Below are 24,023 nucleotides of genomic sequence, written 5' to 3' on the forward strand. Positions count from 1 at the left end.
TTTAGACAGAGTCTCACCAAACTTCCTGAGCTGTATAGATTCAATTTCATCCAGCTGCATATCATTTCCTTTGATAACACGCGTGTATAAAGTTACATGCTCTTGAGGATCAGAAGTCCCATCGTATTTGGGAAGATCCGGCATCTTAAACCTCTTTCGAATGAGTTTAGGAGCTGCACTTTGTGGGTATGGCAGCTGCACATATCTTTTCGAATCTGGTCCCTTTAACACTGGCGGGGTTCCTGGAATATGATCTATCCGGGAATTGAATGCCTTGAACTCTTTCTCACTTCGATCCAATCGATTGTTCAATTGTTTTTCATTTTCCTCCAACCGGCTGGAAAGTGCCTCCAAGTACTGCATCAAGTTAGGTGCCGCAACATTGCCTCGGGATTCTCCATTGCTTTCTTCATGTGCTGTCTCCGTATTAAGGGGATCAGCGTTTCTTTTCCCTGCTTGCAAATCCACAATGGATTTTTTGCTGTTTTTCCAATAATTCTTGTATTTTTGCTATTCCTGGATCTGCTTTTGCAACCGCTTCTTCTTCGAGGTCATCGCTAGGAATGTTGTCATCTCCAGTGTGCTTGGATCCATGAGGTGATTCCAGGATATGCTCGTTCCTCGTAGGGTCATCTTCTACGGTTTGAGTTCTTCCCTGAGTGTTTGAATTGTTCAACACTCCATCAGCCTGATTTCCAGTATTCGTCATCTTTCAAGACTTATTTAGTGACAAGAAATTAAGAATTGTAAGCTTAATGGTTAGAGCAACAAAACAATATCACTATTTTCCTTAGCCCCACGGTGGTGCCAAACTATTTACCCTATAAAAAAGAGAACAGTTAAATTTGTTTAGTGATTTAAAGGATACGTTATTTGATTTGTTATAAGTAACGAAATAAAACTAATTTATAGAAATTAAAGTAATAATAGACAAATCGAGTGACTAAAATAAAGCGGTTGAGCCTGGGCTTAGTTGATCTTGCAAGAAAATCCTTTGGTAGGTTTCTTCGGGTGGAATAGCTAAATGCTTAGACTTCTACAAACAAATATAATGTTCCGGAGCAAAAAAGCAATTTAAGAGAATAAATGTAAATAGCTAAGCTTGCTAGAATAGTATGTAATCAGTGTTATTCTATCATCCTTTTTTCAAGGATGTTAAGCTCGTTTTATAGTACAAGTACATGAACTCTTAAACCAGTAATTTAATCCTAATAATGAACAATAATTGGCAATGAATATTTCCTTAATACTGAATCGTAACGTCTGCTTCATACCTGGTCTGGTCTTGTAACGTTACTCCGCTATTAATTACCCGGTGTAATTTCCTTCGCGGATTTGGTCCTGGTATTACCGGAGGCTTCCTACTCGCATTCAATGCCACAATTCTCAACGTTCCATCTTCTCTTGCCCCGTGTTCAAGTATTATTCCGACACGTGCCAAGCTGCATATGTATACAATTATAATCCCCATATTATAATTCCATATAACATATTTGCAAACCAAACCATCCCTTAATGTATATAACTTAAATTAAATTGTTGCCTATTTGCAACGAAAAATTATTAAGTTTGACTAATATAATTAATTATCATCAAACGGAATATATTCGCTTAATGTACTACAAATATATACAAATATTTCGCTTACCTAAGACTTTTTATATTGCTAAGCAAGGGTCAACTTAATGTAGACCCCATCCCATACTGATTATCCAAGTTATTGTGGTCAGTAATCAATCAATCAAATCATAATACTATGGGACCATTTAGCAATATGAGAGACCAAAGTCTTCACTGCCGTGATAGGCGTTTCATCTTTGAATTAACTTCATTTTTTCTCTTTCTTTGGTTTTACTTCATCCGTCCCATATTAGTTGATCATATGACTATAAATATTTATCTGAAAATATTTGTTTATTTATAAAATTAAAATAAAATTAATTAAGTTCTTTCTACTTTACTCTTAACATTAATTGTTTTCTAAAAAAATTAATATTAATTAAAGTACAACTAATTAGATATAGATAAAGGCAACGTAGTAAAAATATATTTTTATTTAAGAGTTTTTAAAAAACGTGTAAAATGAAAAGTGACCAAGTAATATGAAACGGACAAAGTATAAATATAGCCACACATGGAGGTACAGAAGTTGATGCCTGTCCCCTCCAACACACAGTATTATAATAATATCGACTTATATTTATATATTGAGAGATTTAATAATGAAACAAGACTGAGATTTTGTCATTTTCATATCTGGAACTACCACAATATCGTTGTGCATGAATTATTGTCTAGTTTTTTTTTTCCTTCCTGGCATGACTCTTTTAAAAATACAAGATTCTTTGATTCTTTGTTGTTACACTTAATATATTGATCTACAAGAAAAAAAACACTATCTTTTTATTTATTTCTACTATGAAAACTATAGAGTGCAGAGACTCACTCCCTAGAGGAATTCATCCGATTGCTGAATAATGTCGACTATAGTACAAGTAGTTGATCTTCTTTAATCCGTTGTAATACGTTATATGTTTTAATTTTTAAGTTATTAATATCACTTACTAGATATGATTAAGTATTTGTTTAATTTTTGGATGATTTCATAATGCAAAAATAATTTGAAGTCTTTAGTGTGTAAAAATTAAACTATTTATAATACTCTTTTCATTTCAGTTTATGTGATCCTATTTGATTAAATACGTTTTTTTTTTAAATTAAATAAGATTTTTAATTTGTGGTTTTAAACACGTTACTTATAACATGTGTATGACTATAAAAATATGTCAATAGTTAAAATGAAAAGATGTTAACAACAACAACAACAGCATACCTAGTGAAATCCCACAAAGTGGGGTCTGGAAAGGGTAAAGTGACCCCTACCTTGGAAGGTAAGGAGGCTGTTTTCGAAAGACCCCCGATTCAAGATAAACCATGGCAGAAAAAAAAGACCAGATAAGGGCAAGCAATTCAAAGCAGTATGAAAATGAAATAACGAAAGCAAAAAGACCATGATAAAACAGTCTGAAAAAAGGAGCAGTCGCTACCACAAATAAATAAACTAATCGAAGTACGAGAAACAACACATAGTAGCATAAAAGAAAGGACAAGAAACTATAGGGCAAAACTGAGAATATTAAAGTAAAAAAAGACGAAAATAATACTGATCCTACTGGAAGGAAAATACTACTAGTCCTACAACTAGCCTTCTATCCCATTCCTCAATCTCCACACCCCCCATCTAAGGTCATGCCCTCGGTAAGCTGAAGACTTGCCATGTCCTGCCTGATCACCTCTCCCCGATACTTCTTCGACCTACCTCTACCTCTCCTCCAGCCCTCCAACGACAACCTCTCACATCTCCTCACCGGGCATCTGTGTCTCTTCGCTGGACAAGTCCGAACCATCTCAGTCTCGCCTCCCGCATCTTGTCTGCCACGGAGGCTACTCCCATCTTTTCCCGAATATCTTCAGTTCTGACCTTATCTCTTCGAGAAAGCCCACACATCCATCTCAACATCCTCATTTCCGCAATTCATCTTTTGCACATGAGAGTTCTTGACTGGCCAACACTTCACTCCATACAACAGTGGTGGTCTAACTACCACTCTATAGAACTTCCCTTTTAGTCTTGGTGATACCTTCTTGTCATCTTTAAATTTAATGAAAGGTCATTTTTTAATGAATTATATAGAAATAGAGACACATAAATTGAGATAGTAATGTAGACAATATTTGTTTTAGTGAAAACCAATGAAGGAGATTTACTTGTCTTTCATTTCGAAATCTTCAGTAATACAAACGATAAACTTCTCGTAATGTCATAATTTCCCCGTCTTAATTTATGTAATATTTTTTCTTTTTTAATTAATTTAGAAATAATTATATTTTTTATATTTAATAATAATAATTTATGTTGGAATTTTTTGTCTTTCCTTAGTAAAATAAATTGTAGCCACATAATTAAGTTACAAGTTCAAAAATCTTCTTTTTATTTTTAAATTTCTTTTCTGACAAGTATTATCCCATAAATTGCACAGAAAAAAGTAGTTCTAAACAGTGTTTTAAAAGGCGGGGGCGTAAGGCGGGGCGTTTTACATAGGCCTCGACGAGGCGTAAGCCTCGAGGCACGGGACGTAAGCCCCATGAGTATTTAATTTTTAGTATTTTTTAAAATAATATAATTACAATAAATATTTTTAAATAGGTAAAATTACATAAAAAAAATAAAAGAAAACTGTAAATAAATGAAATATATATATATATATATATATATATATATATATGTATGTATGTATGTATATGTGTTTGTGTGTGTGTGAGCGCGCGCGCGCTTTATCCTCACAAAAAAATGATCAAAGCAATCCATTATACACCGCTTATAACTTGTAATTATATATAACATAATTTTACAAGTATAAACAATACAATGAAATAAAAGCTATTATGAAATGCAAAACAATTCCAACATTTTGACTTTCAAACACGGAAAAAAACACAGTTTCTTAAAACACTATTACTATCATACTATTCATTTTATCTCCCTATAAGCAAATAATCAATAAAATTTATCAATATTACAATTAAAACATAACTTCTTCATGAACAAAAAATAAAATTATATGATAATTCTGATACATAGGACTTATGACCAATGACAAGTGAAAATGTACAATTCCGCTATGTGTTTTTTTTAAAAAGATTAAGTGATATTCACCCTCACAACGTTCTCAAATAGTAAATATCCAATATTACGACTTGTTATATGAGTTACACCCAATCTTCTATTTCTATAGATGAAAAACTATTAAGTATCATTATTTTGTTAAACAATTATGAGGGTGAATGATTTTAATTAAGGAATTTGAAATATAATTTGTGTAAGAACTGTTAGGCGAGCCCTGGGCGTTAGGCGTGTTTAGGGCGTACGGTTGGGTGCTTAGGGCGTAAGCCTCATAGGAACTAAGCCCCACACGTTAACCCCAAGACGTTTTGCCACTGCCCTGCCCCGAGGCTCGCCCCGGGGCGAGTCCTGACACTGTCTTTTAAAACAATGATTCTAAAGAGTTTGCGAGAGGAAAGGGTAGGGGAAAGGGCGGCAGAGAAACAAACAAACAAATAGGAGTATCCAAAAGAAAAGCTTTACCATATCCATATGTACTGCCAATTGCCAAAGCAAAGGAGTTACTTCCATTCAATTACATCACAACTGCACAAAACCCCATAAACTAATAAGTCCTTGTTTTTTTCAGTGAATCTGAGTCTCTGCTTACTTCAAATCTTTCTGATAATACAGTTCCTTTTTTTATACAGTCAGTTTAGATCACTTCCTAGGTAATAGTACATCCCCCTCGCATCTGTCTTGTTTTCATCATTAAAGAACAAACTATTATTATTACAACCACTGCCATTGCCATTGCCACTACCAATCAGCTGCTTAACTTCTTCAAGATCATACTGGAGTTGAATTTGAGTGTTGTTCCCCAAATACCCATTTGGCTTTTGTTGATCTGCCCAAGTGCTAATATTATTGTTGCCATAATCAAGAATATTGAACTTTTGAGTATCCTCATAATTAGAAAACTTACAATTACCTATTTCTTCCTTCTTGATTTCTTTTGCATAGCTCATTTGGCTACAACCTCCATCAGATGAGGAACAGCTTGCTTCAGTACTCCCTCCAAACATTAGCAAATTATCTTTCAATGTGCAATATTTCAAGGAATTGACCAATCTTTCATGACTTTGTAAATAATCAGAATATTGATTATTAGTACCCAAAGAAAAGTTAATGTTATTTTGTTGGACTGGTGCATTGGACTGTACCAGGCCAGTGAAAGACCTATTTGGGGTATTGTAATATGTGTCTCTAAAAAGATTTGAAATTGTCTGTGGTTGGGGTGGTGGTATTGGAGATGGAAAGAATGGTAATCTTTGATTATTTGATGAAGGAATATTCAACGCCATGAGTTTCTTTTTTAGCTTTGTGTTCCAGTAGTTCTTGATATCATTGTCAGTCCTTCCTGGTAATTGAGCAGCTATAATTGACCACCTGCCACACATTTGCACATGTTAGTACTAATGTGCCATAACATAATGAATTTAATTTAACTTATATACGCTGACAATTTTAACATCGGAAGTTCCTATAGGATTATTATTTATGTATTTTAACATGTTATATGTATCTATTTTTTAGGTTATTAATTTCACTTTTTATGGAGATATGATCCTTTTAAACTACCCATGTACTACTCCCTCCATGTCTATTTTTGTGATGATGTTTGCCTTGACGCGAAATTTAAGAATGAAAGGAATAATTCTGAAATTTGTGGTCTAGAAGTTATTGTGAATATTTGTATGACTATAAATTATCTCATTAAGAATAAATGAAAAGTTTAAAATTAAATTTATACTAAATATATATATATATATATATATATTTTTAGTGATAGACTAAAAATGAAAGTGTGTCACGTAACTTAAGACTCGAGAGTACTAATTTACAAAGTTTATACAAGGAAAAAATGAAGTCTTTGAACTTTGTCACAACAGCTGTGATCGAGTAAAGAAAGATTTGATCCAAGATCTAAACCTGGCTTCCATGCAGAAACATTGCACCATAAATGGCAAAATCTTTTTGGAAAATTCAACGGATGACTATTGCATATCTTTTTGAGCCTCATTTATATTTTCCTATTTTTTCCTATTATGCTTCCGCTTTTTCCATCATTAGTGGGAGTATTTTCTAGTCTCAAGTCATGAATTCAGATTATATAGAGAATGGCCAAATCAAGAAAAAATTAGTAGTTTTTACATAAATTTGAATCAGAAAATGTACAGACAGTTTCTTACCTGCTCCCAATATTGGCATACAAACTGCAGATAACTCTATCTTCATCATCAGTAAAGTCACCATGCTTTATATTAGGCCTTAGATAATTTAGCCATCTCAATCTGCAACTCTTCCCACATCTCTTCAGTCCTGATCCAAAAAAACCCCATACCTTCATACATACAGAGAAAAAAAAAATAGACGCTGATGCAACTTATAGAATTTGGGTTCATCTGAACCAGAATTTTGACACAAAATATAAATATATTTGTAAAAAAGAAAAACTCTAGACCCATCAAGATTGAATTTTGAATCTCGCGCTTACTTACACACAAATAATGACAAACAACAACTACTACCCAGTATAGTTCCACAAGTAAGGTCTGAAGAGGATGGATGTACACAAACCTTACTCCTACCCTTGAGAGGGTAGAGAGGTTATTTCCAATAAATCTTCGGCTCGCAAACAGGTTTGAAAGAAGAGCAAGGGTAAAAAGCAAAATGAAAATAATAAAGAAGGAAAGTACTGACCCTAAAATAGTGTAGATAGCCAAAGAAAATGAAACAACAATAGTAATAGAATCAAACTATAATAACAAAGAGGGAAGTTGCTGGGAGATTTTATTAATATTCAAGTGTTTACCAGCTTTTTGAGGAAAAGCGATCCAATTTCCACCAGTTCCATATTTTTCAATGAACTCTTTGAGTTTGGCATCTTCTTCTGGTGACCATGGCCCTCTTTTCACATTAGCCTTAACACAACAAGGAGCTCTCCCCATTTTTGTGTTCTTCTTTCTCTTCTTGTTCAACTCTCTATCTTCTCTTTTCCTCTCTCTAGTGTTGTTTCTAAAACTAGAGAGGACGTTTTCTTTGCTCACTTTCTAGAGAAGTGGACAAAGTCTCTAGTTATGTTATTGCTTTATATTAATAGGGAGAAAAAAAGTGAATTTTTATTAAAAATTACATAAGTCAAAAGGACAACCCCATTTCTAACTTACTTTGCTGACTAAGTAGTAGCTGCTACAAGTTCCTATACTAATACTGTTTGGAAGCTCTGCGAATAATGCAAATTTTGTTTGCTTTACTGTGTACCTTAAACTTCATGAATCCTAGTTTTGTATATGTTCGAATACAATAAAGCTTGCTAACTAACTGATGGCTCTAGCTAGTCGCTGAAAATTTTGATGACATCTTCTCCAGGCAATAATTTCTAGGTACACTCTAATTTTTAAAGCATATTTTATGGTTTTTATTTAGCTTAGTCAATACATTGTACACATAATAGAATAGTACCACTACCCAACAAAATCAGTAGGATAATATAAGTATATGTCTGATGAAAACATGTGTACAGTCCCTAAATCAGATGTATACACTAAAAAGATAAATGTATAAAGACAATGTGCAGAAGCGTAAGATAGGCAATTTATCTTCTAATGAGATTTTTAGCAATTTCATGTTCAATTCTGCTAGAAACCATAAAGTAAAGTAAGTGTAAGTTGGTTCGTGCACTAATAAATGAAAAAAGAAAGAAAAGATTCAATATCTTTCTCAGCCATTAGAATGTTCAATTGGACAATATCCATTGAGGGGCATAATAGTAAAAAAGAATGAATTTTACTGGTATATGTAATCCTATATATATTTCTTACACCATTGATTAAGATGATACTTTATTGGTTTTACTGTATAAGACAATATTATTATTAAAAAAGTTAGATTATATTTTCTTTACTATAGTTTTTGAAACGTAAGTTTTATAAAGTGATTGTTAGATCAGCTATATTATATGGGGCGGAGTGTTGGCCGGTCAAGAACTCACATATTCAGAATGTTGGCATGCTTAAGTTTTGAGGATTGACAATATACGCACACATGGTAAATGTATCAAGTTCCCAAACATGTTCTATCAAAAGGAGACAGATGAGAGAATGCAGACACAGAGCGAAGAGCATGATGCATGAAACAAGCCTATCAACATGTTCCATCATTAATAACAAAAGCAGGCTCAAGATAGAGTGGCAGGAATGAACGAGAAGGGGATGATGAAACAGGTTTGTGAACATGTTCCATCTCAGCCAGTGCAGAGATTCAGAGGCAGACGAACCAGGTAGATGAAACAGGTTTGTGAACATGTTCTACTGCAAGTCCTACAACAACAAGGATTTGTAGATTTATGGTAAAGACTTGGTGGTCAAATATGCAGATTTTGTTGCCATATTTATTGGGACTAGTAAGACTTCTACACGGACAAGAAGCGGACTCAACAAGACAAGAATCCAAATACAATACAAATCCTAATATATTTCATGGGCCTACTCGAATATGGTTTTGTGTTTGCCTACCTGTTGTGCACTCAATGTTATAAATATCCAAGTCTTACCAAGAAGAAGGTTTGCGCACGCACAAAGAGAGAATTTAGAATATTGAGCAGTCAAAAGATATATCAAGAATCCAGGCATGCGTTCCTAGTGCAAGAAGATAGATTGAAGGAGTTGTTCTACTGTATAATGTTTTCCAGTTCTTAAGTGTAGAAACTTGTATTAGGTTGTTTATCCGCTTTCATAGATGTTACGACTCCTATTTTCGTTATGTTAAAATTCGTGGTGTACTAGTCGCATTGGTCTCGAGTACTAAGATTTGTCAAGATTTGTCTCCAAGCTTACGATGATGTTGAGTATGTTATTTTATGTATACAAAGATTTAAGCTCATGGCTTATAACATACGAGAGGATTAGATGCTAAACGAATCGAATCAAATTAAGTTGTAGGGCTGTGCAACTTGAAGAGTAGAAGCACAGACCGTCGAGCAGAATGACGGACCGTCAAGTCACCACCATCGAGTCACCTCATCCTCTAACCAAGACTGCATAACGATAGTGCAACAGGACGAACCGTCGAATGGAACGGTAATCCGTCGAGTTGACCGTCGAAGTGCAAGGCGGTGGAAAATTTCTCTCTCCTATAAATTAAAAGGAGCCACGACTTGGGTCATTATTTCTACCCAAAAATCAGACCCTTCTATACTTTCTAAGCTATCCCAACCATTTCTAATCATCCTAAGCTAATTCAAGTGAAGATCAAGCTTCAAAACCCTAAGTTAATTCATGGGAGATGAGGGTTCTTGCTTTTAGTTGAAGTTGTGGTGGATTTGGATTTAAAACAAAGATTGTTTGAGTTGAAGTTCTTCAAGTAAAAGGTATGCTCTTCCTTTTATTGCTTATATTGAGTTAATTTGGAGGTTAGTAAGTCATAAAGGTGAAGGAAATTATGGTAGGGAAAGTCATTAAGTATTGTGTTGTAGTTGTTGACTATGAATGGAATTTGAAAGGAAGTTTTGGATTAATTTAAGTGTAAATTGTATATAATCTCTTAACTATGGAATTTTTGACTTTGTTATTGATATTTGGGTATTGTTTGGAGGATTGGTGGAAGTAGAAGATACAAAGGAAATGTTGTCCGATTTTCGTTAGCTCAATTATTAGTTTAGTTGACCTTATGAGAGTTTCAATGGCTTAACCTTAGTATGAATCCTCTTGAATGTAGATTTCCAAACTCGGGAGGATAGGCATTAAGTAGTAGGGAGACAATGAGATATGCAGGGCTATTCCTTTATTTCTTTTGGCATGATCCTTGCAAATGGAACACACATGTAACATTACTCCATATTGTTCCATTCTTAGAGTCAGGAGATAACCCATTTGATTCATGCTCCATATTTCTATTCTCGAAAGTCTTGCTTGGATTCAGTTTGGTCTTTAGAGTTATTTGTACTCCTATCATGTTTATGCATTGCATTGCATTGTATTTATATATATATATATATATATATATATATATACATATACAGACCCGAGACCCCTTAGGGCTCTATATGCGCGTATATATATATATATATATATATATATATAAGGTGATAACATTATATACACACTACTCCCTAATCAGCTGGTCATATGATGATACGATGATGATGATGACGACGACGGCCGATATGATACGATGGAATGCCACAGTGGATTGACATGTGTTACATACGCATATTTATATATATTTGTATGACCTTATGCACGCATGCACAATATTTATGCATATCATCAGCCCTCAGAGGCAGTTCAGATGCATAGTAACTATATACATGATTCACTCACAGGGACAGTTCAGACATACAGGTTGCATTCACTTACGTTATAGTTTCTTAAATCTCATTTATGTTACTCCTATGCCTTACATACTCAGTACTTTGTCCGTACTGACGTCTTTTTATTGTGGACGTTGCGTTCATGCCCGCAGGTATATAGGGAGACGGTACAGATCCTTAGGCTATCACTTCAGCGTTGGTACAGAAGCACTCCACTTGTTTCAGAGTTGCAGTTCATAGTGGTATGATTCTTTTGTGTATGTATGGGAATGGCGGGGTCCTATCCCGTCCTTATTGTGTTATGCATTCTATATAGAGGCTCGTCGACAGATGTGTACAGCTAGATGTTTTATGACCTCCTCGGTCTATATTTTTGTTATATCCTTTGATAGCCTTGTTGGTTTATATATGGGCACAGTTGATGATGTTCACACACACACACACACACACATATATATATATTTTGAGCATGTGCTCCTTCCGGTTACGATATTTATGAGTTAGTTTCATTAGATATGACTACGAGATGTAGGTTTTGAGGTACTCGGTAGACTAGCTCCGGGTGCCCGTCAAGGCCCTCCGGTTGGGTCGTGACAATAGAAGCATAGAGTTAAGTACAAAAATGTTATAAAATCAACTTAAAGTTGGGGATCGAGTAGTCTATGAGTCATAAGGAATGGTGGATAATTCCATTTAGGTTGGTATAATTATCGATTAATTGGGCTATGATGGCCATCATAGATTGAATACTTATAAAAATGCTCTCTACTAGTCGTAATCCTTTCTTGCAAACCCTAGACTCAAACTAATCGATGCAAGCAATATGGCCGCCATGGCCACTGGCCAGCCTCTACCGGTGGCTAGTTAGAGCTCTAAGGATACTCAAGCTACCATGGATATCGTTTCTACTTTACTGGAAATTCCTAAACCAAAATATACTCAATTGTTCAAAGCCGACACCATGAGCCCCATGCAAAACCCTAACCTTACGTCCACTATTCCATTGAAAAATATCAAATACTGCAATACTCGCCTAAACTCTTCATATTTCTGTCCTGTCACCAAGTTCTTATCAAACATCACCAATTCTCGTTAAAAATGAGCAAATGGAGTCAAAATCATCATCATCAAAGCACTCAACTTCCTCTGATCATGGCATAAATGAAGCAACTTCACCTTCTCTATACCTGTTCCTTCAAAACCTAGCAAGTGTAGAACGACTAGGATATTTGCATCCCTGTCGGCTATCTTTGGTCAGAAGGGAAACTATGATGCAGGAAAGCAATGGGCTGAGAAAAGGAAATTGAGTTCACTCGGTGGTGATTTTAAAGGATCCGATGTCTCAAGCTCTCGCTGTACCGCAGAAATGCCAAGCGTTGAGGACTCTGAAGATGAAGAGGAGATAACCTTGATACGAAAAAATTCAAAGAAAGAAATGGTGAGTGATAATAAGCAATTGCTTGACCCAAAGTTGGAAGGTGATTTGAGTGAAAATGTGGGTCTTCAAAACCAAGAAGAGAAGATAGGAGAGAAACACAGTGCCCTATCGTTAATAAAGAAAAGAAAGATGAGCACAAGTAAGAGAACAGGTTCCTCCAAGAGGAGAAGTAATGAAGTAGAAGGAAGAAAGAATAAAGAGAACTTACAAAAACAAAAGGTTCTCTTTAGAAGATTCTTTGATGCCAATATGAAAGAAGAGCCTGACACGAAAGATTTGATGGAAATGGTGGAGTTCTAGGAGTGGACCCATCTCTTTAGTCAACCACCACCATGGGTATATGAGGCCGACGTGGTCTATGAGAATTTACTTTGTATAAATGATAATGCTCTGGCCTTAACAGTGAATCTGACAGAGTTTATGCTCACCGAGTCAATACTTAGGAAAATCTTCGGAGTAAAGACAGCGGGACTGAGAGCTGTAGCAGACAAGAGATCTCCAGATTTCAAAAAGGTCATCGTCAAAGTGTTAAAGTCAGCAACAAAAGCTAGTCCTATAAGAATGAGCTTAAGCCTGAGCATTTACTAGTCTTCGAGTTTGTCAGCAAAGTGCTTTTCCCAAGGATGAAGGGACGATCTACCATCACAGTGGCAGACCTGGTTCTAATGGAAGCTCTTACATCTTTTGAACCAATCAACATGCCGACCATCGTGATAGAGAGAATGAATAAGGTGGCGCGAATTGTGAAAAGAGGACCTAGTCTCCCGTATGGATTTTCCTTAACGAAAGTCCTTGCGCACTTTAATGTAAGAACTGGTAGAGCCTCCTTGGGAACTAAGGACCATGTGTTCTCTTTAGCCACCTTGAAGGAGTATGAGTTTGTGCCACAGGGATCAGGTGATAGAAGTCCATCCACTATCTCAATTCTAATTGAAGCTCAAGAAGCGGAAAATGCAGAGATCAAACAACTTATGGAGGAAAATGCCCTTATAAAAGCCCAACTGGCTGAACGACCAAAAGAACCAGGTTCCGGGTGAGAAGCAGAAGTTGAAATTGAGAAGCTACTGGCAGAGAGAGATCAATTGAGAACTCAAGTTGACGCACTTAGAGATGAGATGATAAAGGATCATCAAGCCTATAGAAATTGACCTATACTTGCTCAGCCCTTTCAAGTCTCTACTCTGTCCAGAAAATCCTTCCTAGCCCCCATATCTTTTGCATAAAAAATTTGGCAGATTTGCAGTTTAACTATCATTTGTGTATACTGAATTGATTACTATTTACACTTACACTGATCTATCTATTGGCATATTACTGTGTTTTTGCGCATCATTGCTAGCTTGTTTTCCTCTATCTTACTCATGATTATGTTGCCCCTATGGCTCTGAGTTAGTATAACTGAACTTCTTGTTGTTGTGCTTTAATCTTTTTGATAATTCCATAAGAGGAAAGATGTATTGGTGTATTGAAAAAGTGAACAGAACAGAACATGCGGTGATTAAGAGGGAAGAGTCGAATAAAAGATTGTGATGCTGAAAATTCACAGCTGTGGGAAGTTGTGCTGCGCGAGGGGGAAGAACTGGAATATTGATATGTGATGATATTGTGGAAATTTTTGTCTTCCAGTTGAAAATGGTATTATGTTGCTAACATGTTGCAGGTGCCTTGATAATAATGGTTTGCTTCACCGGGGGAATAAGTGGGAAGATGGTTCTCAGGGGGAACATCAGTCTATGAGTTTGTCATCATCAAAAAAGGGGAATTGATAGTTCCAAGTGCATTCGTGTTTTGATGATTGTCAAACTGTTTTAGAACCAGATAGTGACCTGGTCTGTAATCTGCTCTCTTTTCACCCTGCACTGTCGTCAGAGACAGCTGTAAAGCAGAGCCACTCGCTGCACACAAGTACAGCTGTGAGTTGGCCCATGCTTTAGGTCAAAATGAATGAGTGGTCTCTATCCATCCCACATTCTCCTACTATTTATACAACTATGACGACAACATATTGAGTAGACTTGAAACACCTAATCCAAATCGTGCAAAGCTGCCGACACAAGTTTATCAAGTTCTCTCGAGAACAAGTCACTTGCAAAACTGAAAAATCCGATCCAGACATAGATTTAGTCTAAAGTTCTTCATGTTGTTGTAAGTCTTTGTCGTTTGTGCTTAAATTGTAAACCTACTCTTCTGTGTTAAGAAGTTGCTTGTAGGAATTTCAAATTCTTAGTTGTTGTTAGGCAGTTTACCTTTCAATCTATTAAGTGGTACCCTTGACTAGTGTTTAGTCTAAGGTGTATTAGTTGGGTTGGGCTAGAGGTAGTCAACCCTAGTTTCCTTGGCTAGAGTTAGTCAAGTGGAGGTGTTTGCAATCAGTGTATTGCAAATGTAGAAGGACTATGAGAGTTAGTTCCTAGGTTGCTACTATTGTAAAGGTTGAGGGATTATGGGAATTAGTTCCTAGCTTACAATAGGTTTAATCTGAAGTTGCTTGGTTAGTGGAGTTGAGATCCTACTGTGGTAGTCGTGGTTTTTAATACCTTGAGCAAGGAGTTTTCCACGGTAAAATTGTGTCTTCTTTACTTAATCTATTACATAAAGGAACTGGTACACAACCAGGTCCCTCATATATTGTTTGGTGGACGCACAACCTCTAACAAAACCTATAACAAAAAACAAACCAAAACGAAATAAATCATTGTCTTAAACCAAAAGCCTTACAAGGACAAGGGAAATCATGCTGAATGGCGGAGGGGGGTGGGAGAACACTAGGCTGATCCTCGGTTGGTCACCCCGTCACCTCCGGTATTGGAACCGCTGGAGTCATCACTGCCTGGTCCAGACCCGCTCAGGAAGGAGAATTGCTGGGCATCACGCTTGGTCGCCTTGGGCAGCTTCCCATTTGAGTTCAACGTCTCTAGAAGACCCTTGATGCTCTTCCACATCTTCGCAAAAAACTTGTCACGGGTTCGTCTCTTCTTTTTCCCCTTGTCGATATCCTCTCGGAGCTCTACAGGGGCTTGGGCCGGAGATACGTATACATCCTGCAAGGTATCCATAGACTCCCGTATCTTGGTCTGTATCTCTATATAACCTTTTACCCTATCCTCGGTGAATTAAGCAGCACCGGCAGTGGAACTAGATGAACTGACCTCCATGGAAGGTCGTGCAAACCCCGCTACCATACTCTTCACGGCTGCAATCTCAGTTTCCATCTACTCCAAGGGGCCCGGGGGCTTTGAAGGGCCAGCATCATCTCCTCCTCCTTCCTGGCCCACATCATCCGAGTCTGTCTTCTTCTTCTTATTGCGAGTCCTCGAACCCTTCATTCTTAACGGGTCAAATTTAATATCGCACTCAACTATCCGGTCTGTAGGCTCTGTAGGCACATTTTCCTGCCAGCACAAGGAAATAATAAGGGAGAGGAACATCAAACTCGAGCCGCCCTTAACCATGACATTCCTCCACTCCTCGATCACTTGTTTATCCACATTTACTGGCACACCATCCAACACGCAAGCAATTACAAGGGCCCGGAGGTAGGTGACATCAGTAGTGTTACTCGAAGGGCGAACACTCCAGGAAATTAGTTTCATCCACCTTCGAGCATCGGCAGTGAAGCAGGTACTCTTGATCCTGATCCGACTAATAACCCAAGTGACATTACGCCTTTTATTCTCCTTTACCAGTATATTCACCAACCAAGGGCCATTACCGTCGTGGTCCCTAGTAAAGATCTCATCCTAGGGAGGATTGGGCAACCCATAAAATTTATTAATCACCTCCGCCCTGACCTTCACTTGCACCCCCCTAATTATGATCTCCTTGTCTGGGGAGGACAAATCAATAGTGAGGAGCATGGCATAACACTCCCTGACCCAGTTGGCATTGCAATTTCTGGGATCCTGGACCAACCTATTTCACCGAATCTCCTGTAAACGGTTGTAGACTTGTAAGGCAAGCTTGTCCATCCTATCAATAATAAAACCCTTATCATGCAGCAACCCCTTGCTTTGTTTCTCCATGTAGAGCCTTCGGCAATGAGGGCTAACGAACCTGGCGTAAATTGGAGCTGCTTGTTGTGGTTGTTGTCTGACCATTACGTAGTAAGACTGTATAACTATAAAAGAAAACCGGTTTAGTTCGATGTTACACCGAGTTCAGTTAGCTATAAGGCATGTACAGCCAAGAAAGACCAACAAAAATTAACCTAGATGGGAGACTACTAATAATCCAGATTTTGCCCGAGCAGCCTTTGATGCAGCGGTCATATAACCGTTGTAGCGATGCTGCGCCAACGAAGAAGGATCCCCTGCAGTGGACCCATCTTCCCAATGAGAAAACTCTTTTTCATCAACAATGGTGGCCCAAAATATTTACTAGATTTATGCTGATTTCGACATAGATCGGGTAATACGTTATTATGCATGTCGTTTACACCCTATGAAACACCCTTTTAACAGCAAATAGACCAAAAATTTGAGCATTATCAAAAACACTTCTACCAAATGAACCCACTACCCCAACTAGGTTTTACCCCTATTTTCAAGCAGATCTTAAGTAATCAATGATGCTAAGACTTTCTGAACGTCGAAATAACATGCCATAATTCAAAATCTCCTTTCCCCAAGGAATCAAGAACCTTTGTCTTAATACCCCAACATTTCTGCACTACCCAACAACTTAAGAATGGAAAATTTCAAAATGAGAGGATCTAACAATCTCAGAGAGTAGTAGAAGAGTATACATACCTTAAGTTGGCTAAAGATTTGCAAGATTTTTGCTATCGAAATCTAACCCTTGCTAGTTCACCCAAATTTGCTACCTTTTTCCTTTGTGCTTTGAAGTGTAGGAGTTGACTGAGTGGTGTGGGGAGTTTAAAAGGGGAATATTAGGAGTTAGAGGAGTGAATGGGGAAAGAAAATGGTGGGAAGTGGAGGAGAATTTCGGTTAAGGGAGAGGTGTGGAAGTGGGAAGGTGAAATATCACCCTCCCCCATTTTAATTATGTCTGGGTAGTCCCGCTGCAGCGGCCCTCGATCCGTTGCAACTGTACCACTATAGGGGGGACTCCAATCACCGCAGTGGCCCACGATTTCTTTCAGTTCCCGTGTTGCGACAATGGCTCATGGTCCCGCCCCTTTCTAGCCATAGGGATTTTAATCAAGAATGAGTCCCAGGCCCCAATTGTTTCGATTTTGCGGACTAAGGTTTTCAAGCCTGGTACCACGTCGTACCCTCGTTAGTGTGGCTGTTCTAATGACGCGTGTTCCATATAACCGCTATATTGATACCCAGGGACAAGTGAACTTGGGTAAGAAGTTAAAACTTGCATTATGGGATGAGATGCTTAAATTTATAATGTCCAGGATAATGTGACCTTGCGACCCCAATCCACCCGACACCGTTTGGGGACGAACGGTTGTTTAATTGGTATCTGATATAATGACTCGTCTGGTCACCATTGGACCTTCCGCAGTTGTGTATGAAAACCAAGTGTATTGTCATAAGATTGGTCCATGAGGGAGCTTTAAGTGTAGTATTTACTCGTAATTGAATTAGATAAGAGTTAAAGAGTTATGGGCTCGGGGAAGACGTCTTCGCTACAGCGGGTGAACGACCGCCATAGCGAGCTCACTGTAGTGGACTGCTAGTCCGTTGCAGTGGTATACGTAGAACAGTACCCGCGTTTAATGAACTTATTTCGAGATTTAACCCCTTTTTGTCCACAAACCCCTCTTCTAAGCCGACATTAGGGTATTCCCAGAGTAAAATAATTGATGACTAAGGAAAGGTAGCCCTCCAAACATCCTTCGCATTATCTGCCTTACAGATTTCTCTATCATGGTTTCCGGCTTAGACAGGATGATGGATATTCAATGAATGTTCGTGTTGGCTGCTTAGCAACAAGGTAGATTATGATTTACTTTAGTTATACTTTGATTAGTAAATCGTATATATGCTATAGAATTGATGATAGAAGGCATGATTAGGTCTTCAAACATGGGTTTAGGTTGAGTATTGTTTAGGTTAAGATAAGTGCTGATTTATGTGGGCATCGTGCCATTAAGTGAATAAGTGAATCAAGAGGCATAGTTGATAGGCTCAAAAAGGAAAGCAAAGTAGTGAATATGGTTTTGTCATTGATCTAGTCAGCATGGTCGGATATGTGCACTTACCAAGGTGGCTATGATAGCTTCTTGTTGTACCATTGGTGGGGGCGACCTGTGCTAAATTTTAGGTGTCCTGCTTGGGTATTTGCGTTGTCGTCATTCTATGTATATAGCATGCGAAAATCGTTAGTATTTACTTTCTTATTGATTCAGAGTGATTCCTTGTTCATGTTTTGATGAGTCTAGTCTGAGTCTTGGTATGGCTTGTTAGAGGCTGTGCGTCCGCCAAATAATATATGAGGGACCTGGTTGTGTACCACTTCCCTTATGCAATGCCGTAAGTAAAGAATGCACGATTTTACCGTGGAAAACTCCTTGCTCAAGGGATTAAAAACAACGACCTACCCCAGTAGGATTTCAACTCCACTAACCGAGCAACTTCAGATTACAACCTATTGTAAGCTAGGAACTAACTCTCATAATCCCTCAACCCTTACAATAGTAGCAACCTAGGAAATAACTTCCATAGTCCCTCAACCTTTGCAATACAACGATTGCAAATACCTCCACTTGGCTAACTCTAGCCATGGAAACTAAGGTTGACTACCTCTAGCCCAACCCAATTAATACACCTTAGACTAAAGACTAGTCAAAGGTACCACTTAATAGATTGAAAGGTAAACTGCCTAGCAACAACTAAGAATTTAAAATACCTACAAACAGTTTCTTAACATAGAAGAGTAGGTTTACAATTTTAGCACAAACGAACACAGACTTACAAAAACATAAAGAACTTTAGACTAAATCTGTGTCTGGATCAGCTTCTTCAGTTTTGCAAGTGACTTGTTTTTTAGAGAACTTGAGAAACTTGTGTCGGCAGCTTTGCACGATTTGGATTAGGTTTTTCAAGTCTACTTAATATGTTACCATCATTTTGTATATATAGTAGGAGCATGTGGGATAGATAGAGACCACTAATTCATTTTGACGTAAAGCATGGGCCAACTCACAGCTGTACTTGTGTGCAACAAGTGGCTCGGCTTTACAGCTGTCTGCTGACAGTGCAGGGTGCACCGAGAACAGATTACAAACCAGGTCTCTATCTAGTTCTGAAACAGTTTGACAATCATGAAAACACGAATGCACTTGGAACTATCAATTTCCCCCTTTTTGATGATGACAGGCTCATAGACTGATGTTCCCCCTAAGAACCTGTTTCCCACTTGTTCCTCCTGCGAAGCTGACCATCATTGTCAAGCCACCTGCAACATGTTAGCAACATGATCCATTTTCAACTGGAAGACAAAAATTTCCACAATATCATCACATATCAATCTTCCAGTTCTTGCCCCTTGCTCAGCACATCTTCCCATAGTTGTGAATTTTCAGCATCCAATAATTTATTCGATTCTTCCCCCTTAATCACCGCATGTTAAGTTCAGTTCACTTTTTCATTACACAAATACATCTTTCCTTTTGGCATCAAGAAAAAGATTAAAACACAGCCAACAAGAAGTTTAGATATATTATGTTATATCCCGTATTTTTGTACGTTGGATTATTCGTAATCTGAGGTGGGGTCCACATGTCGAGATTTTTTTTAAAGGACATATGACAAGTTATATGGATAATATATGTGAAGTTAGACACAACTCAAGAATGACCCTTGAGCCAAATCAAAGTGGAAGCCCTCCAAAAAAAATGTTTTTAAGTTACGTTTTCGGGTGATCTGAGTTCGGGAGGCCATAACCCTATCAGTTTTTGGGAATTTGGGAAAACACCTAAAATGAAAGGTGTATATAATTGAATTATCTTTCCAACCATACGTCGTGGGCCTACATGCAACATCGGGATAAGGAGATATGGACATTTTAAGGTAGAAAGGTCAAGCTAGGCAGTGGGTTCGGCCCAACCCAATTTCAAGTCGGGTCAGGCCCATTACCCATGCCATTTAAGGGATTTTTTCAGCTTTATCTCCTCATTTTCAGACCAAAAACACCCAGAAACTTCTAGAGAGAGAGAGAGGGAGGAGAACCTTAGAGAGAAAAAGCCATTTTGACCAAAATCCGAGCCCCGAATCCCGAAGCTCATGAAGAGAAAAATGTTGTACGTTGCGTTGCCTTCAATTTGAGATAAAAATCAGCCAAGAAGAAGAGTGTTGACGTGGTTACTGCATAATTAAGGTAAGATTAAGGTCCCTTTTTCATTGTTAACAAGTGTATTTAGAGTTTTAACGGATTATAACGGAGAAAATAGCGTTATAAACTCGTTTGTTATTTTGTTGAGATTTATGGATTAAGGGGCTGTTTTAGGTGGATTAAATGGATGGAATTAGCTGAGTTATGATGTATGATAATTGTTGATATTTTTGTTGATGTTGTTTATAAGTTGTTGTTCTTGAATTTGGGAGAATAAAATGTATGAAGATATTGTATACAAAGTGTATACCGAGCTGTTTTATATGATTTTCGTGAATGTTTTCTGACAATATTTTGGGGATGTTTTATGGTTGTTATGAATTGTTTTCTGGGATGGAATATCGTGGGATTGGCTGTAGTTGTTGTTTTTGTTGTTGTTGTGTTTGTTGTTATACTATGGCTATACGAAAATAAAGAAGTGTATACAAGCATTGGTATACGAATGTATATTGGGATGTTTTGGAAGTGATTTAAGAATGAATTTAATTCTAGTTTGATATGAAATTGTTGGTGTTGTTGTTGTTGGTATTTTGATTGATGTTTAGCTAAATTGGAATCTCGAGGATTGTTAAGTTTTCAGGGGAAATGCTGCCCGAATTTCGTTAAGTTTCATTCGTACTTGGATTGGTTAGTAAGTGATGTGGATGATCTAACTGTGGCTTATGGTATCTTAATTTTAGACCGAAGAGCTCGAGAAGTAGACGTTGGACATTTAAATAAGCGTTAAAGGTATGTAAGGCTAACCCTTCTTTCTTTTTGGCATGATCTTTATGAAACAAACAGGCGACGTATATATATGACTCCAAAGCAGCTCCTATTCTTAGAGCCACTATGATGGCTAATGTTCTTGACTTCCAAAAGCTATTTCATTATGTCTTGATACGTGTATATGATTCCAGAAGTTCTATTTTAATATAATCCATAGTGACATTCGAAAGGTACTTGATATGACTATCGTCTAAATTTTCAAATGATGGTTCATTTTGATTATCTTATTGAGTCTCAGATATGATTTAATTTGCATATGGTTGCTCACTACTCTACTCGGGCATGCCTCAATACATCTTTCACTGAGTCTCGGGCCAGGATACGTTTTCGTGCACAATTTCACTGCATTGTTCATCGAGTCCCTCACTAGAGGGCCGGGATACGCTATATATATATATATGATGGTGTTATGATGTGATGGTGTTATGATGTGTTTATGGTGCCAAGGATGGTATGTGGGGACATTATTCACCGAGTCCCATAATGGGCCGGGTATGATATATGATATTGACATGCATGATTTATGTTTCAAAAGGCAAGTGTTTTGGTAGTCTGGATGTTATACTTGTCTCCTGTACTCCCTACTTCAGTATGATTCTCTTTTCTATATTTTATGCTTTATATACTCAGTACATATTCCGTACTGACCCCCTTTCTTCGGGGGGCTGCGTTTCATGCTCGCAGGTACAGATAGTCGGTTTGGTGACCCTTCAGCATAAGACTTCTACTCAGCTGTCTTGGAATGGTCCGCTGTTCTGGAGCCTAGACTTTTGGTACAGATCTTATCATGTATACGTATATGTTTATCCAGGGGTACGGCGGGGCCCTGTCCCGTCATATTTCACTATCGATACTCTTAGAGGTCTATAGACATATGTGTGGGTTGTGTATGGGTCTATTCGGCTATGTCTATATGATGTGCTATGGATATGTTCATCTGTAGTGGCGGCCTTGTCGACTTGCATATGATATTGATATGTAGTGGCAGCCTTGTCGGCTTGCGCATCATTTCATGATTTGATTAGTTGTGACTCCTCAGGAGACAGTTTATCTGGATATATGTATATGATGACATTATGAACCTTTGGAGTTCTTTTGCAAGTTTCCGTATTGTTCACAGATTCTGTTTGACTATATCTAGCAGGTACGTATATGAGTGTCCAGCTCGGGCACTAGTCATGGCCCACGGGGTTGGGTCGTGACATATTAACTCAGAGCCACAGGGGCAACCTAATCATGAGTAAGATAGAGGAAAGCATACTAGACATGATGCACTGGAACACAGAAATATGCCAATAGATAGATCAGCACAAGTGCAGATAGTAATCAATTCAGTATACACAAATGATAGTTAAACTCCAAATATGCCAAAAAATTTATCCAAAAGGGATGAGGGCTAGAAAGGACTTTCTAGACAGAGTAAAGACTTGAACGGGCTGAGCAAGTATAGGTCAATTTCTATAGGCTTGGCGATCCTTGATCATCTTATCTCTGAATGTGGCAACTTAAGTTCTCAACTGATCTCTCTCTTCCTGTAGCTTCTCAATTTCTACTTTTGCTTCTCGCCCGAAACCTGGTTCTTTTGGTCATTCAGCCAGTTGGGCTTTTATAAGGGCATTTTCCTCCTTAAGTTGTTTAATCTCTGCATTTGTCGCTTCATGAGCTTCAATTAGAAATGAGATAGTGGGTGGACTTCTAGCACCTGGTCCCTGTGGCACAAACTCACACTCCTTCAAGGTGGCTAGAGAGAACACATGGTCCTTAGTTCACAAGGAGGCTCTACCAGTTCTTACCTTAAAGTGCGCAAGGACTTTCGTTAAGAAAAATCCATACGGGAGACCAGGTCCTCCTTTTAAAATTTGTGCCACCTTACTCATTCTCTCTATCACGATGGTCGGCAAGTTGATTGGTTCAAAAGTTGTAAGAGCTTCCATTAGAACCAGGTCTGCCACTGTGATGGTAGATCGTCCCGCCATCCTTGGGAAAAGCACTTTCCTGACAAACTCGAAGACTAGTAGATGTTCAGGCTTAAGCTCATTCTTACAGAGACTAGCTTTTGCTGCTGACTTCAACACTTTGATGATGACCTTTTTGAAATTTGGAGATCTCTTGTCTGCTACAGCTCTCAATCTAGCTGTCTTTACTCCGAAGATTTTCCCAAGTATCAACTCAGTGAGCACAAACTCTGTCCGATTGACTGTTAGGGCCAGAGCATTATCATTTATAAAGAGTAAATTCTCATAGAATTCAATCACTTCGGCTTCATATACACATGGTGGTGGTTGAGTAAAGAGATGGTTCCACTCCTGGAGCTCCACCATTTCCATCAAATCTTTCGTGTCAGGCTCCTATTTCAGATTGGCATCAAAGACTCTTCCAAAGAGAACCTTTTATTTTTGTAAGTTCACTTTATTCTCTCTTCCTTCTACTCACTACTTCTCCTCTTGAGCAACTTGGTCTCTTACTTGTACTCATCTTTCTTTTCTGGAGTAACGATAGGGTACTGTGTTCCTCTCCTCTCTTCTCTTCTTGGC

General features: G+C 37.8%; 1 protein-coding gene across 3 annotated transcripts; it reads right to left on the minus strand.

Moving 5' to 3' along the window:
* Positions 1–5,122: 5,122 nt before the first annotated feature.
* LOC132606003 (transcription factor RAX2-like) lies at positions 5,123–7,716 on the minus strand. Of its 3 annotated transcripts, XM_060319303.1 has the most exons (4): positions 7,479–7,716; positions 6,856–6,985; positions 5,595–6,052; positions 5,123–5,510 (listed from the first exon to the last, which is right to left on the minus strand). In XM_060319303.1, exons 1-4 carry the CDS (start codon positions 7,612–7,614, stop codon positions 5,314–5,316), a joined length of 921 nt encoding a protein of 306 aa, XP_060175286.1. In that variant the 5' UTR covers positions 7,615–7,716; the 3' UTR covers positions 5,123–5,313. The 3 variants fall into 3 exon arrangements, with proteins under 3 accessions (XP_060175286.1, XP_060175284.1, XP_060175285.1); XM_060319301.1 differs by having other exon boundaries at positions 5,123–6,052; XM_060319302.1 differs by having other exon boundaries at positions 5,123–6,052; positions 6,856–7,007; positions 7,479–7,615.
* Positions 7,717–24,023: the final 16,307 nt, after the last annotated feature.

Source organism: Lycium barbarum, chromosome 8, assembly GCF_019175385.1.
Source record: "Lycium barbarum isolate Lr01 chromosome 8, ASM1917538v2, whole genome shotgun sequence".
Classification (NCBI taxonomy): Eukaryota; Viridiplantae; Streptophyta; class Magnoliopsida; order Solanales; family Solanaceae; genus Lycium; species Lycium barbarum.